This window comes from Pelodiscus sinensis, chromosome 4, assembly GCF_052426305.1.
Source record: "Pelodiscus sinensis isolate ZL-2025 chromosome 4, ASM5242630v1, whole genome shotgun sequence".
In the NCBI taxonomy this organism is placed as follows: domain Eukaryota; kingdom Metazoa; phylum Chordata; order Testudines; family Trionychidae; genus Pelodiscus; species Pelodiscus sinensis.
In genome coordinates, this window is record NC_143055.1 from 103,382,534 (window position 1) to 103,407,009 (window position 24,476).

At 39.6% G+C, this 24,476-nt stretch overlaps 1 protein-coding gene across 3 annotated transcripts in view; it reads left to right on the forward strand.

The window, feature by feature from the left end:
• LOC102456831 (N-heparan sulfate sulfotransferase 4) overlaps positions 1-24,476 on the forward strand; it is a 259,856-nt gene that overhangs the window by 91,413 nt on the left and 143,967 nt on the right. For all 3 annotated transcript variants that reach the window (XM_075929806.2, XM_014580495.4, XM_006112754.5), the window contains exon 3: positions 2,232-3,469. In XM_075929806.2, coding sequence (XP_075785921.2) covers positions 2,489-3,469 — 981 coding nt within the window. In that variant the 5' untranslated portion in view covers positions 2,232-2,488. The remainder of the gene's footprint in view (positions 1-2,231; positions 3,470-24,476) is intronic.

The window sequence follows — 24,476 nt, forward strand, 5'->3', positions numbered from 1 at the left end:
GACAATTTCCTTTGATCTGATTTTTTTCTTCAGTAACAAAAATAATTGGATCTTTTGAGATATAAAGCACCTCGAACCTCAAAGCCAATAAAACAAGCAATGAAAAGCATTGATTACTCTGATAATTATATCGATTATATTGTTTGTTAGTATTAGTAGTATTTCTTTCTTCTTGTATTTATTTCCATTTAAAAACTCCTGCAAAAGAATAAAGCACAATAATTTTCATGCTACTGTTTGCTAGTAGTTCTATAAGACACAGTTAAACCAATGATTGTCTTGCTGCTGGAGCACTGTGACAAAGCATGAAAGATTATGAAGTGTGCAGCAGTAACACTCTGACTCAAGAATAAACTTCAGAGAAAATCTGACATTGGTAGAAGAATGAACATAATGACCACCCTTAAAGGTGTTTTCTATCTATAAATTCTATGGGTGAAATTCTGAGGCCCATACTCATGCTGAGGAGTGTTTTATTGATCAAGTAGACCTTTTAACTCAAAGCTTATCACAATGACTTTGTTTCGCTCTTTTTCTGAACCTTTTCCCAGAATTTTGGCAGCAGAAAAGTAGCATAACTACTGTATGGCAGAAGAGGATACCAGAATAGTAACAGAAAAACAATGTGCAAAAGAAGACTGATACCCTTCCTTTATCTTACTTATGTTTGCTACAAACAATCTGAAAGGGCCTCTTATGATAGCATTCCATTATTAAATAAATATACTGCTAGAGATTTCCCATATATTATACCCCAAATATTTGTAATATTTCCTGAGATTTAAGATTTAAAAGTCTTCCAGAATATCAGATGGGTTCCCATCTTTTTTCTGCAGTGTAGTTTTACAAATGAAGATCTGACAAACTAAGAGGTCTTCTTTAGGAAGGATGTTAATTCTTAGTGCTTCAAAATAATTCATTGTTTACAACCCTACATTGTTCCAGTGGGCAAAGAGTATAAATAATTCAAAAAGAAAAGATGCTCACTTGTCCTTATTTAAGCCCATAAAACAGAATCATCTATTTTTTCTTTTTGTTCCACCTTTCCACATCTGTGAACAACACCCCAAACTCTCCCAACTTCATTATGTACTCCTCCACTGACAAACTCATATGTGATGAAATAGCTGCAGATGTCCCTCTATAAAGAATATTTCTTTAACTTGTATATGAGGTTTCTAAAATGTAGCTTAACTATATGAAGAATTCCCATGGGAAAATGGCATAGTGCAGTGGTTTTCAACTTCTTTTTTTATTTGAAGATCCCTAAAAGTTTCTAGTGAAGGTGCAGACTACTTTGGAAAACTTAGACATAGCCTGCAGATCTCCTCAGGTCTGTAGACCCTGGTTGAAAATCACTGGCATAGTAAGATCAGTTTTTAACTGTGATAGTTATGTGTAGCTTTATTATCCAATAATGGTAATACTACAGAAATTTTACTAGAATTATTAAGACTTATACAAAGCTGATGAGTGAATCTGTTCCATATGCATCAGTTACCTCCATCTTCTATTTAATTTAGTTTAGCTTTTTTAGAGTATCTAGGTATTATGAATGTTTGATTAATTAAAAATTATAATGTTTTGGACACTTTGATAACTCAAGAATAACTTTATGTAAGCCCACAGTCTTGGGCTCATACTCTGCAAATACATAAGTAGATCTAACCAATTGCTTAAGTTGCAGAATTGTGTAGAAACACATAGAAATTTAAAACAGAAAAAGCTTTTTAATTCTTCTAGTCCCTCTCTAATCTAATGACAGGATAGCTCCATACTTTGGCTAATACTTTGTTTTGACTAGTTTAAAATGTCTCAGAACACTGGAGTACCACTATCTCCTTTCAGATTACTATGCTGCAATTTGATAAATCTGTCAAAAATTTTCTCTTTCTTAATTTCATCCCATTATTCTAAATTAGCCCTGCTTGCAATTGCAATAAATCTTTCTAACAAAGGAGAAGTGACTGAATGGATATTGTCATTTTATTCAAAGTGCTGTATTTAGATTTAATTTCATGTCATAAGCATTTTGGAAAGTTGTTTTAAATAGATATTTTGTAAAATTTAACTACAGTAAAAAGCAGCAGTCAGCTAGTTCTATCCAGTCAATGAATCTTCTCTTCCTTAGATTTCAAATATCAGTTACTAGCTTATTTAATTAACACATTTATTTTTAATTGCTTTATGGATTTTGTTTTTACTTACTCTAATTTCACCCTTTGTTGCAGATAATGTTAAGCATCATCTTCATTGATTTTTTGCAAGTGCTGCATTCAGAGAAGATCTCTTCCACTTTAGATTTCCAGATACTTTGACTTTGAGCTCTAACAGCTTTATAACCGCCCTAAAGCCCCTCATAAGTGCATTGCAATGGTCACATGAGCATTTGGGACGTGGTACCAGCACCATTTTTGTCCTCTCTACTATGGCACTTTAAGAGGATAAAGCCAAAAAAGATTTTTTTAAGTTGAAAGTATTCCAAAAAATGAATCTTATTGTGAAACTTCGTAGAAGTTTCAGAACACTGGTAATTCTCTTAACCACCTTCTGTTTAGTAAGCATAGTCATTTCCGCCTATTACTTATATACAGGCTACAAGCAGGAGATGACCGTAGTTGAAGCCACTGGAGAAGCAGAATGTGAGGGCCTTAAACATTTACCATACAGGTCCATGGAGCTGAAGACCGCTAAGCCGATGGATCCATCTAATACTGATCCTACTGTCTTGCTATTTGTGGAGAGCCAGTACTCCCAGCTTGGACAAGATATCATAGCGATCCTCGAGTCTAGTCAATTCCAATACCATATGGTGATTGCCCCTGGAAAAGGTGACATTCCTCCTCTTACAGATAGTGGCAAAGGGAAATACATGCTTGTTATATATGAGAATATTTTAAAGTATGTGTCCATGGACTCATGGAATAGAGAGCTTCTGGAAAAATACTGTGTGGAATACAGTGTTAGCATAATTGGTTTTCATAAAGCCAATGAGAACAGTTTACCACGTACAAAATTAAAAGGATTTCCACTAGAACTTTACAATAATGTAGCCCTCAAAGATTGCTTTGTAAACTCTCAATCTCCTCTACTGCACATTACCAAAGCACCAAGGGTTGAGAAAGGCCCACTACCTGGTGAAGACTGGACAGTTTTCCTCTTTAATCACTCCACTTACCAGCCTGTGCTTTTAACTGAATTACAGACTTCCAAATCCATCCCAGCATCATTGCCTAAAGCTTCACTGTATGCTACAGTGATCCAGGACTTGGGGCTGCATGATGGGATTCAGAGAGTCCTTTTTGGAAACAACTTGACCTTTTGGCTACACAAGTTGATCTTTATAGATGCCATCTCTTTTCTGTCGGGGAAGAAGCTCACATTGTCCTTGAATAGGTACATTCTTGTTGACATAGATGACATCTTTGTTGGAAAGGAGGGAACAAGGATGAATGTCCGGGATGTGAAGGTAAGCCAAGAACTGGGGATGGTGTCTCTAATAAATGGCTCAAATCACAAATACATCTAAAAGAGATGGAGAGCAAGAGAGGTCTAGGAGGAATCCGACACATAGTAATATAGGAAAGTCACAAGTAAATCCAACAGGTTTTGAAAGTACGATCTACATTTTGTATTGTTGGCACAGGTTGGAAGTATCTGTGTCCCCTCCCCAGCACAAATATTGCCATACCTGCATAGCTATGTATGCCCGAATAGTCTCTCACATATGCATCTCATGTACCTACCACTTTGTATATGGGTTACACTTACTAATATCAAATCTTCTCAACAGTTTATTGTTTATGTTGCACCTAGTGGCTAAGCCATGACTAACCCTATTAGGGTTTCAGTTCATAGGGATTGGCTTTTAGCCTGAATGTTGCGTCAGTGTTTTTTAACTGCTTACATTGCTAAGAACAGTGAAGTCCCAGATGACAGCAGATTAGTTGTAACTGGCATCTGCAATACACACACGTACCATTTAAATGTATTTATATAATCACATACACTGAAGCATATTAACAGGTGCACAAAATGTACAGATATTTATTTTGATCCAGAGTTTTATTGGGCTTAAAAAATAATTGGTGTTCATGGATAGTTAGCTGACTACTCAAAGGATGTTTATTTGTCACTTCACTTTGTATTAGAAAAACAAAGCAGAATTTTAAGTGGTTCTGAAATGCTAAAAGATATAGGCTCATTCTAATATTTGAGGCTTATGGAAATAATTCTGATTATTCTCGTTTCATAATTAGAGAGTCCCCAAACAAGATGAAAACTTACCTTTACATCTTACTTTTGTACTTTCATAGCTAATGTCATGTTCCCTTTGATTTAGCACATTCATTGGCTGAATTTTTGGTGTTTTGTGTTTGATTTTGTTTTGTTTTAACCTAATTATAAAAGTTTCCAATACAATGACATATCACTCTGGATGTTTGTCCTGTGGAATTCTCATAGAGGGAGCTGGAAGATTCTTAGAAATACCTTTGAGAATTAAAAATGAACTCGTATCAGTAGTATTAATCTTAATTAAATGTTCCTTTGGAATTGTCTAAATGTCCACATATTAAGGATATTATCACATTAATAGAGGCTAGTAAAGACTTTTGAGCCATTGTAAAATTATGTTCCCTATTCCCGACACAATGGGGAAATTTTATTGTAAACACTGAAATGCTTCCATTATCAATGAACATTCACATACACACATCAGGCCTTTATGTACAATCTTTTTTATGAAGTCCTAAGTTTATTTCATTGTGGAGATTTTTTTTAAAAACAAAACTATGCATTTTCTATATCCGTATCCTGGTCAGGGCCAATAGCAAAACCAGATGAATTGAATGGTGGGTTTTTTTATCTTTTTATTTGAGTGATTTTATCCACATTTCAAAATGAAATTTCATTTTGAAGGGAAAACCAAAATATCTAAACAAACATTTAGATTCTTTTCTTTTCCAAGACTATTGACTCAAATTCTCAAAAAAATCGGATGCCTTGAATCTTTATTTTCCATTGAATTTACTTTTTGATAGTAAAGATAACAGTGCTGTGAATTTTTTCAAAGTACAGCGTGTACTAGTTCAGTAGTGAGATCAGATGGTTTTTGGGGCTTACTGAGAACAAATGCACATTAAAAGCCAGTGACAAAGGACTTGTCTACACAGGGAAGTAGATTGAAATAGCTGCTGTGGAGTAAACTATTCTGCAATATCTCCCCGTGTGGCTATACTTCTCCCAGAAAAAGAGCAACATCAGGTTTTTTTCTGATTTGTCTTAATATACTTCCAAATTCTGCCTTATTCCAGAATAACTTCCCCATGTTGTCAAGTCCCAAACAACTTCCTCTATTACTCAGAGAATCAACAGTTCTATAGTAGCTCTCCTGATTGTTCTTGGTAAAATAGTACTTGATTTCCACCTGTAGTTTTTCATATCTCAATTTAAAACAGAAGAAATATATGTATTATTTAAACTTGTAGTGCTGAGTCATCTCCAGGTCCTGCCAAATATCATATTGTTTAGAATAATAGACCTCCTTCATTTATTTCCCACTTTTGACCTGCTATACTTTTGATTGACAAACTGAATAATCTGGTACCTCTTCAGATGCTATCACATGCAAAAGAAAGTAATACTGGTACAAATAAAATTAAGACAAATTGGCATTTTACTGTTTAGGGAATCCAGGTACTCTAGACTACATTCATATCATACAACAGAAGGGTATATGTGTTATGCTCACAGAACAAGGTAATCATTAACAAGGAACATTATGTGAAAACATTTGCAGAATCAAAGACAACATAATTCACATAGCCCATTGCTGAAGTGTTTGCAAGATGACTAAGTGCCTCTTTCTGATTTATATTTGTTATAAATAATATATTCACCAGAGTGGTGTGCTCACCGCATATGAACAGAACCCCAGCCTTATGGAAGCAGGGGGTGAAAAAAAGTAGCTTTGGTATTCCAATATTTTCTGTGTAAAATTAATCACTTTACTCCTCTTGCCTCTCCCCTTCCCCCAAAAGGCTATACTGATATCAATGTGTACATTACCTCTTTTGTGTGCATCCATGAAGAGGAACAGAGATAGTCTACCTTGATCAAAGCAATTAGGCTTTTTATATTTTCTTGTAGATATTCGATTTTTTTTTAAAGGAAAACATTTAAGGCTCTTCTCATTATAGATTGCATTTGAATATAAGTTTTCATGAAATACTGTGTTCTGAAGTGCTATGCAAGGAACAACATAACAATCCACATCTGGCATTGCATTTTGAACAAATAGTACAAGGTAATGAGATGGAGGGGAGGTTTAGTGTGTGGGTTTTTTTGTTGTTTTGTTTTTGCATCATAAGGTAGGGAATTATATTTAAAATAGATGGAATTCAAAACTCCATTTGGTGCTTGGGTATCAAGACAGGGCAAATACTAGGTACAATATGCACCCTATAACCTGGGTTGAAAATTCATAGAAAGTTTTCATAACAAATTAAAGACAGAAAGGGGGCACTTAATCTTTTAATGGGGTCATTTACCAAGGAAAGGAAAGTAATCCAGTGGCTAGAGCAGTGTGCTGAGAATCCAGCAGTTCTGCCATAATTCTCAACAGTGGCTCACTGAATTTGGATATCTCATTTTTAGTGCCCACGGTGAGATACACATGGCCTGATTTTCAGAGCTACTGGGCACCTACACATTCAAAGGAAGTTAACTAGGAAGTTGCAGTTCACAGGTCCAAGATTCAGTCTCTGCAGAACCTGAATGTATTCCACAATGAGTTCTCAAATACCAAAGTGGGCTGGTCATAAATCAACAAGCAAGGTGTAAAGTAAGCAGCCCTTTCCGCTTCACATAATGCCAAAGACTGAGGTGCACATGACATTGCAAAAGGCATTAGTGTTATCTCCTGTTAATTATTCTGACCAGAAAACATTGTGCATAAAACGTGCTAGATTCACCAAAAACTGAACTCAGTTTCAGTCTTAAGTGAAAATGGGCTCCGGACTCATGTTCCTATCAAGCGACTTATCCTTCTCATGGAAAGGAGTTTTGTTTTACTTATAAGTTATATTTGCATGTATATGTAGCATTGTTCTGCATGCCAACCCACATCAGTGTGCTGTTTTTAAACCTCAGAGGTTTTTAAGTAAAATTTAAATCAGCTGCAAGGTAAGGATTTGTTTCTCAAGATATTTCAAAAGGACTTGCTGTGTAAATCAGTCTTTATTTATAGAATGGACATTCCCAGAATACATTAGCATTCTAAACAGGTTACTTGCTAATGAATATAACACCAAAATCAGAGTATACTTTGGGTAGTTTACAGTAAAGAATAATTACTGAGATTTGGACAATTGTTCAATATGCTCAAGGAGTGATGCAGTTATGGCCCCATGGACCTAACTTTACTCCTCAAGTTGGAACATCTTGCTCAGTAGGAAAGAAAAACAGGAGAAGGAGGCAATGTTCAAGAGGCTGTGATTTTCCTGAAGACTTTTTTAGTGTTTCTGTACACTGTTAAACAGCTGCTGAGAGCAGCCATCCAAAGGTGGCTGCCTTTCAGTGGGGGATAAAATAGGCCCTTTGATTTTCTTTTCTAACACATGTAGGCATTGTGATACTTACAGCTTGATTGTGCTTGTCCTTTGAGTGGCTATTAAGACTGTCAATGGGCACAGCTGCTTTATTTGAAATGATTCTACCACATACTGGTTCTTTGCATCTGGCGCCAGGTTCCTATACAGGAATGGGGTAGTATGTGGGTCATATTCTGTCATGCAATATATGCCATAATGTAGTGTTACCATCACAGTCCATATTTACATTACACAACACCAAAGTCCAATTCAGCTTATCCCCGACAGTCAGTGTTTAAAATGTGATACCTTCTAAAATGTGGTCCTTGTTCAATTAATATTTTCTTTTTGTTGATTTTGATAAAGAAAGAACAGAAAACGAAATGCAATTTTCATATGAATTATTATCAGTCATATAACACTATCATTTTTTCCTGCACCATAAAGTCATTTATCAAGGTCCTTACTATCGTGGAGCATACAGAGCCTGTGATATCCCAGATTAATAGGGTATGTCCACACTACCCCGCTAGTTCGAACTAGCGGGGTAATGTAGGCATACATTGCTCTGTGCTCCAGTCTAGGCATCCTGTATGACGGAGCTGGAACCAGTATCCCCCAATGTCTTACTTTCAAATGAAGTAATGTCTTACTTTCAAATTTGAATTTCCCGGGCTTCATTTGCATAAACTGGGAGCCGCCATTTTTAAATCCCGGCTAGTGTAGCCGCGCGGCACGGAGTAGCTAGTTCGGATTAGGCTTCCTAATCCTAACTAGCTGTACTCCTCGTGGAATGAGGAGTACAGCTAGTTCCGATTAGGAAGCCTAATCCGAACTAGCTACTCTGTGCCGCGTGTAGCCGCGTGGCACGGGGTTCGAACTAGCCGGGATTTAAAAATGGCGGCGCCCGGCTTATGTAAATGAAGCCCGGGAAATTCAAATCCTGGGCTTCATTTGCAAGTGCGGTATGCCTACATTACCCTGCTAGTTCGAACTAGCGGGGTAGTGTAGACATACCCATAGGGAGACTAGCTGCCTCCTCTGCTGGGATTGATTGGTGTCCCAGAAATAGGTCAGACAGGAAGAAAGGCTGAGGAACTTCTGAGAGCAGGGTCCTTCAGCAGCAGAGTGGTTGGCAGACATCCAGGTATTTTCCATAGAACAAGAGTCTGTGTAGAAGTGGCCACGAGAGAGACATTAAATGAAGCAGTAAGACATTGGGGGATACTGGTTCCAGCTCCGTCATACAGGATGCCTAGACTGGAGCACAGAGCAATGGGTATCTCTATCAACCCTAGCAGATTGGTTATTAATGACCATTCACTAGGGTTATGAGACTCCTGATTTACTTGATTCTGAGAGGGAAGAGACTATTAATGACCCCATAGGATCATTAGAGTACTAGTGATGAACTATCATAGGGTATGTCTACACTACCCCGCTAGTTCGAACTAGCGGGGTAATGTAGGCATACCGCACTTGCTAATGAAGCCCGGGATTTGAATTTCCCGGGCTTCATTAGCATAAGCAGGGAGCCGCCATTTTTAAATCCCCGCTGCTTCGAACCCCGTGCAGCGCAGCTACACGGGGCTCAAACTAGGTAGTTCGGACTAGGTTCCTATTCCGAACTACCGTTACTCCTCGTAGGATTAGGCACCCTAGTCCGAACTACCTAGTTCGAGCCCCGTGTAGCCGCGCTGCACGGGGTTCGAAGCAGCGGGGATTTAAAAATGGCGGCTCCCCGCTTATGCTAATGAAGCCCGGGAAATTCAAATCCCGGGCTTCATTAGCAAGTGCGGTATGCATACATTACCCCGCTAGTTCGAACTAGCGGGGTAGTGTAGACATACCCATATAGCGTGATTGGCTGAACAAAGGAGAGAGAGGTAATCTTGCTATAACTCTTGCTCAAACATGGTGATGAAGGTGGAGAGCACACCAGCAGAACATGCCCTGTCATATGCACAGTGTAGAATAAACACCAATAATTAAGGTTGCACAGTCATCTACATTCTTGTTCTTTTCAGTTGTTTAAGCTTTTTCAGATGTTTTAATCTTAGTGGCAGAAACATAGCAGATTTGTTTTTTCTCTGGCAACAGATTTTAGTGGAAAATTGAACCAAAATGGATCAGACATTTTGAAGAACAGACATTTTGAACAGCATTAAAGTATGTTCACATCACTTTATAGTATTTTAACAGCTATAGTATGTTAAATATGTTAAATATTTTGTGGTAGATGGCAAAAACTTGACATTTGGGAAGAAGGTAATTCTTGGTCAAACAATCTACTTCCTTGAAACTTTTTTCACTTTCCATTTAAATTGTAACCACAAATTAATGGTTTATGTCACTAAAAATTAGTCTTCTCGTGAAAATCAGTTTGGTATATCAATCAGAAGGTATGTAACCATTTTCTTATGTAATTATTTCCTGAGACCCAAATATTTGTATTCACTATACAGTCTTGTCTCAATTAGATAGCTGGTTTTGTTTTGTTTGTTTTTGTTGTGGTTGTTTATTTAAGGGGGCATCAGTCAACGAGAGATTAGAGAATGGGTTTGTTATGCTTTGTGGCTACTACAAAAACCTGCAGTCTCCTCTACTGTGGAAGCTGTGGAAGGTCGTATCTGGCTAAGCAATTAAACAGAAACTCAGCTGAGCCATGGAATGCAATTTTCCCAAGCTTCATGGGTATCTATTTTGAGCCAGGAGAGTATCTGCAAATTAATTTCTCCCTTTCCCTCCTCCTAATATATTATCTGTCTGCTTGGTTTTGAAAGGCTAAAGATCCGCAAATGCATCAGTTACTTGCAGAATTACAAAGTTCGTTTAGCTTTAAATTACACTGATCCATAACCATACAAATAGCTCAAACCCCATGAATGTCTGCACTCTAGAGAAAACAATTGGTAATATCTGGTTGTCTACATTTGTGCTCTATGCAGTGAATTCGGAGCTTGAGTTTTCATCTTTACAGCTTTCTCTAACCAAACACAAACAGATTTGCTGTCAGTGAGCATTAGTAAACTCTTGGTTTTTGATGAAGATATTCAGTATCTTACTATGGTACCTTTTTTCTGAAAAGCTGAAGTGTTCTGTTGTGCATTGTCTAATTGCTGACACAAGGACAAAGTAGTCCTTGTCCAATCTGAGGTTGTACAAATCAATGGAGCAGGGTTTAGGAGGGTCCTTTGTGTTACTTCTGATTCTATCCAGCACATTTTCTTGGATAACTTCATGAGCCTTCTTCATTCTCAACCACTCGTTTTCTAATTACCAACACTCATCTCACTTTAAGGTTTTGTTTTTATTTTATTTTAAAAGTTTTCAAGTCTCCATTTTCTAGAGGTCTGATCTTTATCTTTGACCCGTCCTGGATTTCTGTTCTTTAAAAATGCTTTGATGCAATTTTGCTCTCATTCTAGTAGTATAATGACAGAAATCCATGTTGGAGCCACAGCGTTTCTGATAGTACAGAATTTAATAATGCTGCTGCATCAGGGGCTACCACCTGTGCTTGATAATCTAAGAATAGGTTTTTCCATCTCACACTTGCTGTGATCCTTCTGTAAGAAGAATTGATTTTAAATGTAGTAGGTAAAAATATCTGGCCCAGATCCTCAGCTATAGCAAATCTGCTCAAAAAGCAAATCTTCTGGGGAGCGAAGACCACTGCTTTACTTTGCTCCAATCCTCCTGCTGCTCTGGACAGCCGTTACTCCCTTTCTACTCTGTCTAATACCCATTTCTGAGCAAGGCCACTGACAAGCTCTTGAATAGCACTCTCCAAACACGTTTCATCTCTGTCAATATTCTATACCTTTCAGGGTTGTGTTTTAAACCATGTCAGAGAAATGGAGATGGTCACCCTGGTGAGCAAATGTCAGTAAACAGTGGATAAAGAGAAAATAACACATTACTGGAACCCTCAGCAGAGCTTCACACGATAGATCACATGATATTCTCTCTTTAGAAATTTGCCAGAAATAGTAAAAAATCTGTTACACTGATCCCAGGGGATTATACTCTAGGATTATGATCCAGCATCTCAAAAACTCTCCAGTGGAGTTCCTTTGGGCTCTATCTCAAATATCCCTTTCATATACCTGTACAAGGGGAGCTTACGAAATGTCTTATAGTCAGCAGCAGCACTTAGACAACATCTGACTATGCAACTTCTTTACAATACTCTTAAACAGTGTATTCCACAATAGGTGCATCTGAATGAAGACATTGTGGTGGATGCTACACACATGGAAGACACAGGTGATCTCACCTGCAATCAAGAGTGCCAGTATTGTCAAGGCTGAACACAGTTTCGAGGTACTCCTGGACTCTTCCCTTCCCAAAACCAAGTACCTATGTGGAATCCCAAGAACTCTACCAAAAGCCACTAAAAATCCTTCTGGGAAGACCTAGCTAGAAGGGTTTGCCACATTCTGGCCTTGATAACCATGCCAGACTTCATGACCTCCAGGTTGCATTATATTTGATAATGAATTGAAAGACTAATGATTTTCTTCACCATCCATTGGTCTTCCCACTGAGCAGCTTAAGACAAAGCAATGCAAGTGCCTCAAAATCACACTGGCTTCTTATCAAATAGTGGGTCAGACCAAGAACCTGATTCTGACTGATGTCTTCATAGACCATGTTTTTCTCTCCGTGATCCAGTCCAACCATGACACCTGTGATCACTAAGAACATGCTGCCATCAGCCATAAAAGCAGAAGAAAGAGCTTTTTGGTGACACATTTCTCTCTGTATATGGAATTCTGTTCCATGAAAGATTAGAAACCATCACTCACCATCCTTCTCTTATGGCAAAATGCAAAATCCTTCTCTCCCTATAGCCTTCCTATAAAAACTACTTCCAAGCAAAGTAACTACATCAGTATGCTTGGCTCTCTTCTCCCATTTCCTATGCACATACCAGTAGACGATTTAGTAACCTTACTTACGTATGACATACGCTAACCTTCCTGCTCTTAGGCATTTGAAAATGATAGTGAAAAATGCAATACATAGTCTCAGAAGACTCCCACTTGGGCTTCATCTCAAATACATTTAAAATAAACATAAGAAACATCTCCTCATTAATGGGTAGCAGGTTTAAAACGAATAAAAGAAAGTTCTTCTTCACACAGCGTGTAGTCAACCTGTGGAACTCCTTGCCAGAGGAGGCTGTGAAGGCTAGGACTATAATAGAGTTTAAAGAGAAGCTAGATAATTTCATGGAGGTTAAAAGGCTATTAGCCAGGGGATAAAATGGTGTCCTTGGCCTCTGTTTTTCAGAGGCTGGAAAGAGATGGCAGGAGACAAATTGCTCGATCGTTGTCTTCGGTCCACCCTCTCTGGGGCACCTGGTGCTGGCCACTGTCAGCAGACAGAATACTGGGCTAGAAGGACCTTTGGTCTGACCCACTATGGCCGTTCTTATGTTCTTATGTTCTAAGTGCTTCACGTGGACCCGAATAAGAAAATAATAAGGTTCAATCAACGTGATCTGAAATAAGAGCAGCTAGCCCAGGGACAATAAATAGGTAGACCACAAACCAAATCGAGACAACCAGATGGCCTTCAACATCTTTTTATTTACTACTTCTTCTTATTATTATTATTATTTATTATTATAGTTATTTTTATTCTTTTCTGGAGTCTGGACCTTGACTACCTTGACCCAAAAATTTGGACCTTGACAAAAAACAGCTTACCCCTGGGTCTAGCCCATTGTTATTTCAGCAGAGATCACTCAGGGTACGTCTACACTAACCCCCTAGATCGATCTAGGGAGGCTAATGAGGGCGACCGAAATTGCAAATCAAGCCTGGGATTTGTATGTTCCCGGCCGGTTGCCATTTTAGAAATTGACTAGCCCGAAGTAATTGCCCGCGTCTACACGCGGCAGTGAAACAGGATTCCGATTTAAAGCCCCTAAATTGAATTAGCTGGTAACCTCATTGCAGGAGGAATACCAGCTAATTTTAGTTAGGGCTTTAAATCGGAATCCTGTTACACTGCAGTGAGTAGACACGGGCAGTTACTTCGGGCTAGTCAATTTCAAAAATGGCGACCAGCCGGGAACATTCAAATCAAGCACGGGATATTTAAATCCCAGGCTTGATTTGCAATTTCAGTCGCCCTCATTAGCCTCCCTAGATTACGATCTAGAGGGCTAATGTAGATGTACCCTCAGTGTTCTCCTCTCGTCGATATCTGGAATCATTGCATTCTTTTTTGCAAGACAATGGGTTTTCTACTGGTCAAATATATAGACTGACCCACCAAATTAAAGGCTGTTCTTGTATTCAGAAACCTAGCAGAGAAGTAGTTAAAAATAAAACTCCTTTGTCATCAGCTAAACCTTGTCTTTTCTTCCAGGCAGCTTGGAGGATTAATTGTCTGTCTGAGCGGCTTGCCTGAATTATAATAAATCTGGGCTTCTCCAGCTCCCAGGTCTTTCACTTAACCCTGAAAGGATACATCATAATATTTTTACAGTGTCAAATAAGATATCAGGTAAATCTAGAAAAGAGATACACTTTTCTTCATATATTGCATCTTGTTCACATTTTCAGTCCCTCTGGGAAAATAAATTAACTTGATACTGTTTTGGTGGTTCTTGTTCTCCAGTTCTTTCACCTCTTTTGGAGAGAGGAGAATTACAGGATAGTGATACTGCCCATCCCAATATTTCAAAGGCTAACAGAGTGACTTTCCAAAAATTGTTATGTTTTTTTCAGACATTTTTTTCAACCAGCAGCCAAAATCCTGTGCCAAGTCTATAAAGTTTATGTCTTTTGCCTGAACTTTTGCTAATTTAATTAACCTAAATTGCCTAAATTTTCTAACAGACTTCTCTAGTATAACTCCAGGATTATATGCCCAACACATTGGTATAAGTTTTGTGTAGCTAGTTGGCAGTTGATACTTAATTATATGCATTTGGGGCATCTATAGGCACTCTGTATAAAGTGTTTATAATCACACCCTCTAGTAACCTACATTAACCTGTGTTTTTAAAACAAAATATGTTATTTAACAAGAAACAATAACAGTAGTTTCCTGCACTGAAAAAATAGCACATTATGAAAGGATTTAAAACTTTGCTAAAACGGCCAGGTAACCCAAACTTAAAGAGCAGTCGTAATTATTGCTTTAAAAACACTTGATGCAGCAATAAAACTTCACAAAATGTCAAATATAATGCATTTCCATTAGCAACAGTATTATTTAAGTTACTTTAAATATGTCTTTATCATCTAAATGCAAGTAGAAGAAATAACAGTTAGGGCAACAACACAATTTAGTGTCATTAACATTATTCAAGCAATTTCAACATAGCCTTCCTCAGATAACAGTGTTATTTAATTCATGTGGGTGGGTAGAGAAAAATACATGAGTGAGACAAAATGCAGGACAATGTAGAGTGAGACAGAGATCCTTGTACAATAGAAATCTTGACAGTAATTACCTGGACAATTTGTTCTCACCTATATACATTAGACTGGATGGACATTTTTTTTCATACATTTCTGGCATCTACTTCTTACCACATCTCATCTGAGTTCTTAACGCATCTAGTCATCTGAAGAAGTGGGCTGTGCCCATGAAAGCTCATGATACCATCTACATGTTTTGTTAGTCTTTAAAGTGCTACCAGACTATTTCTTGTTTTTGAAGTTTTTCATATCTCAATAGCCATTCTCCCTATAAATCAAATTTTAGGACCCACTTATTCTTTCACATCTACTGTTTGCAAATATACTGTAAAGCCATTTAATCAATATTAAACTTCCTGTGTTATGTAATGGTATGTTCTTTGTGTTTTCACTCACAAACCAGTAAGCTATCATGGAAGACTAGGAAGAATATACCAAGTTTAAGTCTGTACAGCAAGCATAACTGTTCTTGAATGTAATGAGAATTGCACCACTTATATTGGACTCCAGTTCTTGATGAAGTCAAATTTCTACATTAGTAAATGGAAGGTATGCACTACATGTATGTGATCATTTGAAATAACAGGTTGTCAGTAGATCATGACAACAGGTAATATGTCATGACAACCCTAAGGATAAAATTCTTGCTGCACTGTGAAAACAAACACCCTAGGATCAAAATCTGCCATTGGAGAGGAACTAAGAGCTCTCATTCAGTGTAATGAGATTTGCACATCTTGATTCAAGGAAAGTATTTGATCTTTCAAAAGTATTCTTATCTTCAATATCTTTACTCACTCCCCCAGGCCCGTATGTGATCATGAATATGTTTCCAAAAAAGAAACGTATTGGTATTTGTCTAAAAATGAACCGGATATTTTTAATAAGGTGGGGTTTTTTCTGCATCATATACATGGTTTGTATACCTTTATATAAACTCAAAATAAATGGTCTACTCACTCTAAAATTCAAACAACTGGAATTTTACTTTCCAGGTATTTGTTAACAATCTTTAGCATATAAATACATTTGCTCCTCCAGAGAAATTCATTTGAAACAAGCTGATTTGTTTAGAAAATATCTAGCTCTACAAATAATCAATAATTTTATCAAACATGAAATTCAGATCACAGTATTCCTCACAAAAAGCGATTTTTGTGTCATATATTTATTAAGTTTAAGACAAATTTTCTCTTGCAAAAATCAATAAGAAAATCATTTCTTCATGCATGTGTGAACACAAAACTGAACACAAATATCGTAAAATATCTAGGTTTTCAATTGAAACTGTGACTTATAATGAAGCTTTATATGGAAGATCATGAAAGCAGTTTTCCATCATACACAGAATAGTTAGCACTTGATTGTCAAGTTTATGAGCTATGACCAATGCCATGACAACTCTCGGAATGTTTCATGAAATCACAAATCATCTTCGATGCTCTCTTGCTGAAAATCTTGAATAAAAACTGAAAGAACACCCAACCAAATAATATTCTGTATCAGTGCTGGGTTAACCCTTTATTACCTATTAGTGCTTAATAGCTCACTTAGGCTATGTCTACACTACACAATTATTTCGGAATAAGCTATTCCAGAAGAGTTATTCCTTAATAGCTTATTTCGAAATAGCAAGTCTGCACTGCAAGGAAGCCTTAAATTAGTCCAAGGCAGGCTTCCCTAATGTAGACGTGCTATCTCGATTTAGAGCCCCAGGAGGAATGGCTCTGAGGAGGGGCTATTTTGAAAGAGCAAAAGTGGAGCATCTACATAGCCCCTATTCCGAAATAACTAATAAAAAATAGAATGAGGTTTACAGAAGTCGGAATAAGCCATCTACTATTTCAAAATTATTTTGAAATAACGGAATTGCTGTGTAGATGCTCACATAGTTATTTTGGAATAACGGCCGTTATTCTGAAATAACAATACAAGCATCTACACAGCAATTCCATTATTTCAAAATAAATTTGAAATAACAGAATTTATTATTCCAAGTTCTGTAAACCTCATTCCAAGCCTATTCTGAAACTGCTATTTTGAAATAGCTGTAGTGTGGATGCTCCATTGCTGTTTTCAAAATAGCTCCATTGCTATTTCACAATAGCTCCTCCCCATGGCCATTCAAAGCAATTACTCCCTAGTGCTTCCTGGGCCTCTAAATTGAAGTAGTACATCCATATTAGGGGAGCCTGCCTCAGAGTAATTTCAAGACTTCCTTGTAGTGTAGATGCATTATTTCAAAATAAGCTATTTCAGAATATTTCTTCTGGAATAGCATGTTTTGAAATAAGTGCGCAGTGTAGAGCTACCCTTAGGAAAGTGATAGAGTAGTTTCAAGGTGAGTGGCCTTAGGTATCTATGATTCTTAAGCATTCTAACCTTTGTTTGGTAAATGCATTGTTTATCCCTGAACCTAAAATGCATTCTATCTGAAAGACTGCAGATAGCTGATGCTCTGGAAGCTCATCTACTAACATCAGGTGATAAAAATACATCCCTTGGTTCTCTACACACACAACTGGATTCAATCCATTACATGATCTAATTGAAAAGTCTTGGGGACTCTGACAGAGGACAGTTAGCAAATATAAAGAAAGCTCCTTTTGGGAGCCAGCACCTTGGTCTCTTTGGACATGTGTTGGGTGCATGATGAGCTAATAGCTCACCGGCTGGACAGTTTGGCCAAGAAAGCAAGCAGTGTAAAAGTCTGAGCCAAAGAAAAGGAAGAACACCCCTTCTAGCTGCTGCCTTGTGGCCCACCGGTAGGAGAGAGACAAAGGGAGCAATTGTCCCAGGACCTGGGAATTCAAAAGGATCCAGGACTGCTGGCTGCTTCCATCCCAGCCCTGCCTCTTCCACCCAAGGTCCTGTCTTCAAAGAGCATGAAGCTTGGGACTCCCCACTTCTTGCCCATCAAGTTTCTCAGATTCTTCCCAAGGCCCCACTTGGCTGGAAATGGCAAACAGGAGCCTTTGGGAGCTGTGAGGCTCTGTGGCTATGGACCCTTTAAGTAAACAAAGCGGTATGGGTCTGCTAGTGGTTTTTCCAAAGCAGGCCCACAGTCCACTTTGCAAAACACTGTTTTAAGGGACCAGTTTTGCTGGAGAGTGTCCAGGCCTGCTGAATGATATAAAAGAATATAGAGAAGTCTACTGTGGGGCCTCTTGGAGGGTCATACTTGTCAAACACAAACCTCCAGATGATTTGTCAGGGGTGGGGTTTCTTTTCCTTCAACCCCCCTGAAATAAGTGTCAGGGGTTCCGTTTGCAAGCTCCTTCACTGCTGAATCTGCAGAATTTGCACAGCTGTAGTCATAACCCTACACTCAAAAGAGTTGTTTGTTGTTTACTTTCAGTATATACATTATGCATTAGCCTAGTACTGATAGCTTCCATTTATTCACGGTCCTTACCCATGCTGGCAGCAGCAAGGGCTTCCACTGTGTTCCTCTGGAGATTAAATCCTCCTGCTTCTTTATTGCCGCTCAGCTCTTGGTTCAGTAGCATGATGCCACTTTCAGTTTTAGCTTAACTGTCACTTTTATTTTGTGTTCATTATGTATTAGCATATATTTAATAGCAGTGTCCTCTACATGTGCCGTCTACTGAGGCAAGTAGAGTACTAGCTGCACATCCACGGTAGTGCCCTTTTAAATTAGCTTGTAGTAGTCTTGGGAAATGATGTGTACCAGTGATTTTGGAATAGTAAGGCCGAGGCTTGGACTGAACTGAAATCTCTGTTCTGAGAGAAGCACAGTGACTATAAAACTCCAGAGAGGGAGTCTGTTGGGGTATACCTACCCTGCATCAGCCCCAAAAGGATTAACTCTGCTTTGCAGACTGAGGAAGCCCCACCCCCTCCAGCGCTGCTGGGCATTCTCAGCCTGGAAACAGACTATAAAAGGTAGCAGCCCAGCTAAGTATGGGCAGGCTGCTGCAGGGATTGGCTGTGAGCTGTAGGCTCTCTCCAGGGAGCTACTACCAACCCAGACTACAGAAACCAGCTCACAGAGTTCCAGATGACTCCAGACTAGGGATATTAAATTGTAGTTATCTGACCAATCGTGTAGTCGATACAATTTGCATTGATTAAACGATTAGTCGATAAGCACCGCTCTGAGAGCCGCAACAGGGTAACTCCAGGAGCTGGCTCGAGCCAGGACTGAGCATTTAAAATGCAGAGCTGCAGCATGGGTGGCTCCTCATGTTGAGTCTAGCAGCCCCTGTTCGCAATGGCCAGCCCTGTCTGCCATGAAGAGGGGCTGCTGCCAGAGCTACCTCTGTTCATGGCAGACAGGGCCGGCTGTGGCCAGAGGACCCCCATAGGCAGGGGACCTCTATAGGCTCCCCGCTGGGCCTCCCATAGACAGGGGCTGCTGCTGGAGCATCCTCTACCCACAGCAAGCCTCGGCCTGTCATGGGCCAAGGCTGCTTTGCAACAGACCCTCTAGTCCTCCCTGCAGGAGGGGGCGGGAAGTAGGCCACCTCACAGAGCCAGCACTGGGGGAAACTGGCTTTTAAGCCGGCTCCCCCCAGCACTGGCTCCTGTGCCCTGCTCCCTTCAGAGAGGCAGCAAAGGGTGGGGGGAAGCGAGTAGTTGATATTCCAGTCAACTACCCAATAGGCTTATGCTTATCAGGTACCATAATTTAGCAAATATACCCCACACCTGAATATACCCCGCGGTTTTTTCTATTTGAGTAAAAAAAATCTTGTATACCCCATGCACGAATATAACCCATGGGGTACACAAGACTTTTCTATGCTGGGGGTATATTTACGGTGTGGGGGGGGGGATTAGCCACTTACTGCCCCAGGTTCCAGTGCATCTGCCAGCCTCCAGCCTTAATGCAGGGAAGTACTCATCCCACAGGTTCCTCCGCAGCCGCAGGAAGGGATGGGGGAGCAAGACCCACCAGCCTCCGGCTGGGGGAGCACTCACCATCCAGTTCCTGTGCAGCCACAGGAAGGGGCAGGAGAATGAGCGCTCCCCCTCCCCTTCCTGAGGCTGTGCAGGAACCGGGGGGTGAGCACTCCCCCGCCTGGAGGCTGGAGGCTGGCGGCTAGGAACCAGTGGATGAGCGCTCTCCCGCCCGCAAGCTTGAGGCTGGCAGCTGCGCAGCCACAGGAAGAGGCGACGGAGAGCTCACCACCTGGTGAGTAAAAAAAATTATGTATACCCCGCACCTGAGTATACCCCACCGGGGAGGGAGGGGTGTGGGGTTTGTAAAAACGAATATAACCCACGGGTTATATTCGCTAAATTACAGTAGTTGACTAGTCTACTAGTCTATTGTGGCATCAGGAGCTAGGCTATTTGAGGGCCTTAGACACCTGGGGGAGCTTTGTCAAGGGAGAAAGGTTTGGAGCAGCCCAGGGAACTTACACTCTTCTCCAGTGAGTGAATGGGGGAAGACAGGGTAGTTTGGGAGAAGCCCCACTGGCATGGTAGTGAGCACTTCCATTATTAACAGGGTGGAGCAGCAAGGGCCTGGTGCCACTCCTCCCCTCGTAGGGCCCCACTTCCCCAATGGACCCCAAACAATCTCACAGAAATGGGCTACTCTTTGGCTCTAACTATTAGGCAACACAGCCCTGGGTGGGAGGGCTGCTTTACCATCTCTGGCCAGTAGATTGTGCTGCTCTGAGTGGGATGCTTGCTTTATGGAGTCCTGTCACTAGGCACCTTTTTTAGTGTGGGTTACCACTACAGGGTATGTGAACTGACATCCCATGATGGGATATACTGTACTTACCCTGAGACAGAGAAGAACAGAACTTATTCTCTATATTCTAACTGCATATAGTACTAGCTAAGACAATCTTAGTAAAAAAAATATGTATAAGAGGCAATCTGGACACCAGAGATGATAGTACAACACCATGAACTCGTACGCAGAACGTGAGGCAATAGACTATCGTTGTATTGTTCACTAACAGCATTTTACTCTTGAGACAGTATCCTTAATTATCAGTATTTATTTTCTTGATCATTGGTCCACAAGCAGTGTCCCTAAAAATGTATTGGCTCTACAAGCATTTTTACTCAGATGTTAGAGTTTGAAATCCTATAGTGGATTACTCTACCCTGAGCTTCAATGCTCACCTTTTGGTATTTTTGTTTTGTGGTTGAATACCAACTTTGTAAGACAGCTCCGCAGTTCCAAAAAACTTAAATAAAAAAGACTTCCTGTTATTGTTACTGCTGCTCTGACTCCCTGTTCAAGGGATATATGGGGAAGACAAGAGGATGATAAAGTAAGGCTGTAGTTTCTTCATGAGACTGTGCAGTTTTTCATGGAGAAAGATTTCAAAATTTCTCATAGCTTAAATTTTAAACATGTATTTTAATGGCTAGTTTCAATCAAACAATGTCCTATAAAGGCTAGGAATGTCTTTCAACATATGCTTGAAGGAAAGAAAACAAAAGAATTTCTACTCACTTTTTACTTGTGGGGGTTTCACTTTCAAAATTTTGAAGAAAATCAAATGCTAAGTTGTATATGGCTTGTTCAAAAACAAAACAAATATCCATAACATGAAATGAACTATTTTGGAACTACAACTGTACTAAAGATTTTCATTAAAGTAAAAATTTACGAAACATACGAAAATTCTCTGGTTTAATGCATTTAGTAGTCTGGAGTAAAATGAAAATGATCTTCCAGCAGTTAGAGTCTGGATGAGCATACAAAGACAACTAACTGTAGGGCAATGCAAAAGTTTGTTAGCCTTAATATTTTGTGGCCTATGTAGTGTAATGCTCACATTGGTGTGCATCATAATAATTCAGAAAAGTCATTCCTCTTGGATGATGAGTGGAGCCTGTGACAAGAGTTGTTCTAGTGAGTATCTAATTCAGCATGAACCACTTAGAGACAAAGCTAACACAGCCCAAGACTGGGGGTCCTCCACTAAACCCGTCAAAAAGAGAACTTCTGTCTTACCACACTGGCTAACAAGAAGTCACACAAGTAATTCCCTCAGACACTCCAGTTCCCCTGTATCACCACCAGTAGCACTGTTATATGGATGAATGGTTATGAAATTGAATCTCATCCAGTATAAGATTCTTTTGATCCCAAAGAACCAACTACATGGTCGGGTCCATTTATTACTTAGCTCTTATTTAAAAATCATACAGTTGCCAATCCTTTAGTATAAAAAACCTAAAGGTTTATTTATAAAAAAGAAAGAAAGATGGGAGTTAGAATTGGTTAAAGGAATCATATACATACAGCAATTGCAAAGTTCTTGGTTCAGGCTTGTAGCAGAGATGGAATAATGGTGCCACTTGTTAAGATCATTTCACAAGATATTCCATTGGTCAAGATCAATTCCAAAGTCCTTCATATCTCACTTGCATGTATCTTTGTAGTGAAACATGGGATATCCTGTTGTTCATGTATCCTCTGATAGCTCTCCATATAGTCCTTGGGTATGCGGCCACAGGCCTGCTAACAGGAGGAGAGCAGTGGTCAGAGCCCTGGGCCCTTTAAATTATTGATGGAACATAGCACACTGTGTTCCAGGCAGCTCTGAGGGCTGGTGGGCGGGGGGCGGGAGGTATGACACAGTCAGGGTAGTGCTGAAGGCTGGTTTCCCCCAGCGATGCCCTTTCTGCCCAAGGGCCAGACCTTTCTGATAACACTAAGTTGGCCTCTCCATATCTTGCCTAGGGACCGGATAAAAGTCTGTCCGTCCAGATATTGGTGCAGCTGGGGGGAGGCGTGCATGTCTGAGTTTCTCTGCCCTCTGCACATCCCAAGCACAGTGCTGAATGGAGCAAATTGTGCTCTTTTTCTTCACTTCCTGATGAAAGGGAACAACCATCAATGTTTCTACACGAATTGGGGGAAGTTTCAGTCTCCACAGCCCTCCCTAAAAGGTGTCTGGGACCAAGGAGCATACCCCCAGCCAGCCCCTTTCTCCTGGCTGGTGATTCTGTCTCTCTTCTGTAGGGTTTTATGAGAAGCAGTCCGATTCCAGGCAAAACCCATTTTCCTGGCACAACCAAACCCTTTGCTTTAAGTTATGGTAGGAGGAAGCTGTATATTGAATATGGTGATCCTAGCTTACTGTTTAGGAGAAGTTCTTGAACAAACAGACAGCCAAACTCTCTCAAATGTATAGAAGATCTAAGGGCTGAAGTGAGTGAATTCATTCTGTTTTACAGCCTATAAAACATTTTAAGCATATTAGGAAATATAATAAATGGTTAAAATTAAACTAAAGCTGTTGAAATAAAGCACCGTATTTTGTGCTTAAAATTCTCTTCATGTGAGTAATACTCGACAACTCTCCAGTTGTAAATGTGAATTAGCAAAGTTGTACTATAGATAGTTAATACATTCATATTTTCTTTAAAAATGAAAATATCAGCTGTAGCATATGAATTCTCTGATATCAGAAGCTTTCCATGTGTCTTCTCAGTAGTAGATATCCAGATTAATGTGCATCGTAAACAAATACGTCTGAGGTATTATAAAGTGTAATTACACTGTATTTATTATTAGGGAAGGGAATAGGGTTTCCTGTATGTTTTCATCATTTTTTCTGTTGTAACTGTCAGCATGCAGCAAGTACATTATCCTGAAAGAAAAGCTACCCACAGGCAATGTAAATTATCACTAGGTGTGCTAAGTTGGCTCTCTAATAAAATCTAGGAGGGTTGTTTTTTGAACAGTGAGGTAAAGGGCACATTTTCAAAGCTGGGCACAGAGAACTCCTTGTCTACGTCTACATTGGCCCCTTCTCCGGAATAGGCATGCTAATTTTGAACTTTGGAATAGGGAAATCCGTGGGGGATTTAAATATCCCCCATGGGATTTAAATAAACATGGCCGCCGCCTTTTTTCCGGCTTGGGGAAAAGCCGGAAAAGAGCGTCCAGACTGGCGCGATCCTCCGGAATAAAGCCCTATTCCGGAGGATCTCTTATTCTTGAAAGTAGGAATAAGAGATCCTCCGGAATAGGGCTTTATTCCGGAGGATCGCGCCAGTCTGGATGCTCTTTCCGGCTTTTCCCCAAGCCGGAAAAAAGGCGGCGGCCATGTTTATTTAAATCCCGCGGGGGATATTTAAATCCCCCACGGATTTCCCTATTCCAAAGTTCGAAATTAGCATGCCTATTCCGGAGAAGGGGCCAGTGTAGACGTAGCCCTAAAGTTTAAGCCTAAAAATCCTGTGACTAATGAAACACACTATGCTTTGTCTTCTGAGTTGAGTGGAAACTATGCATTTATGATATGTGAGCTGGTTTTGCAGATCTGAACAGATACCTAGGGTAAGTTTAGATATCACCAAATATGTGAACACAGAGGAGAGCAGGTAAATAAAATTACCCACAACTGAGTTTCTTTTCCCCCTGTTTCTTTCCCATTTATAAAAAGAACGAACAATAGTCACATACTGTCAAAGTGTTAATATGGGTTTAATT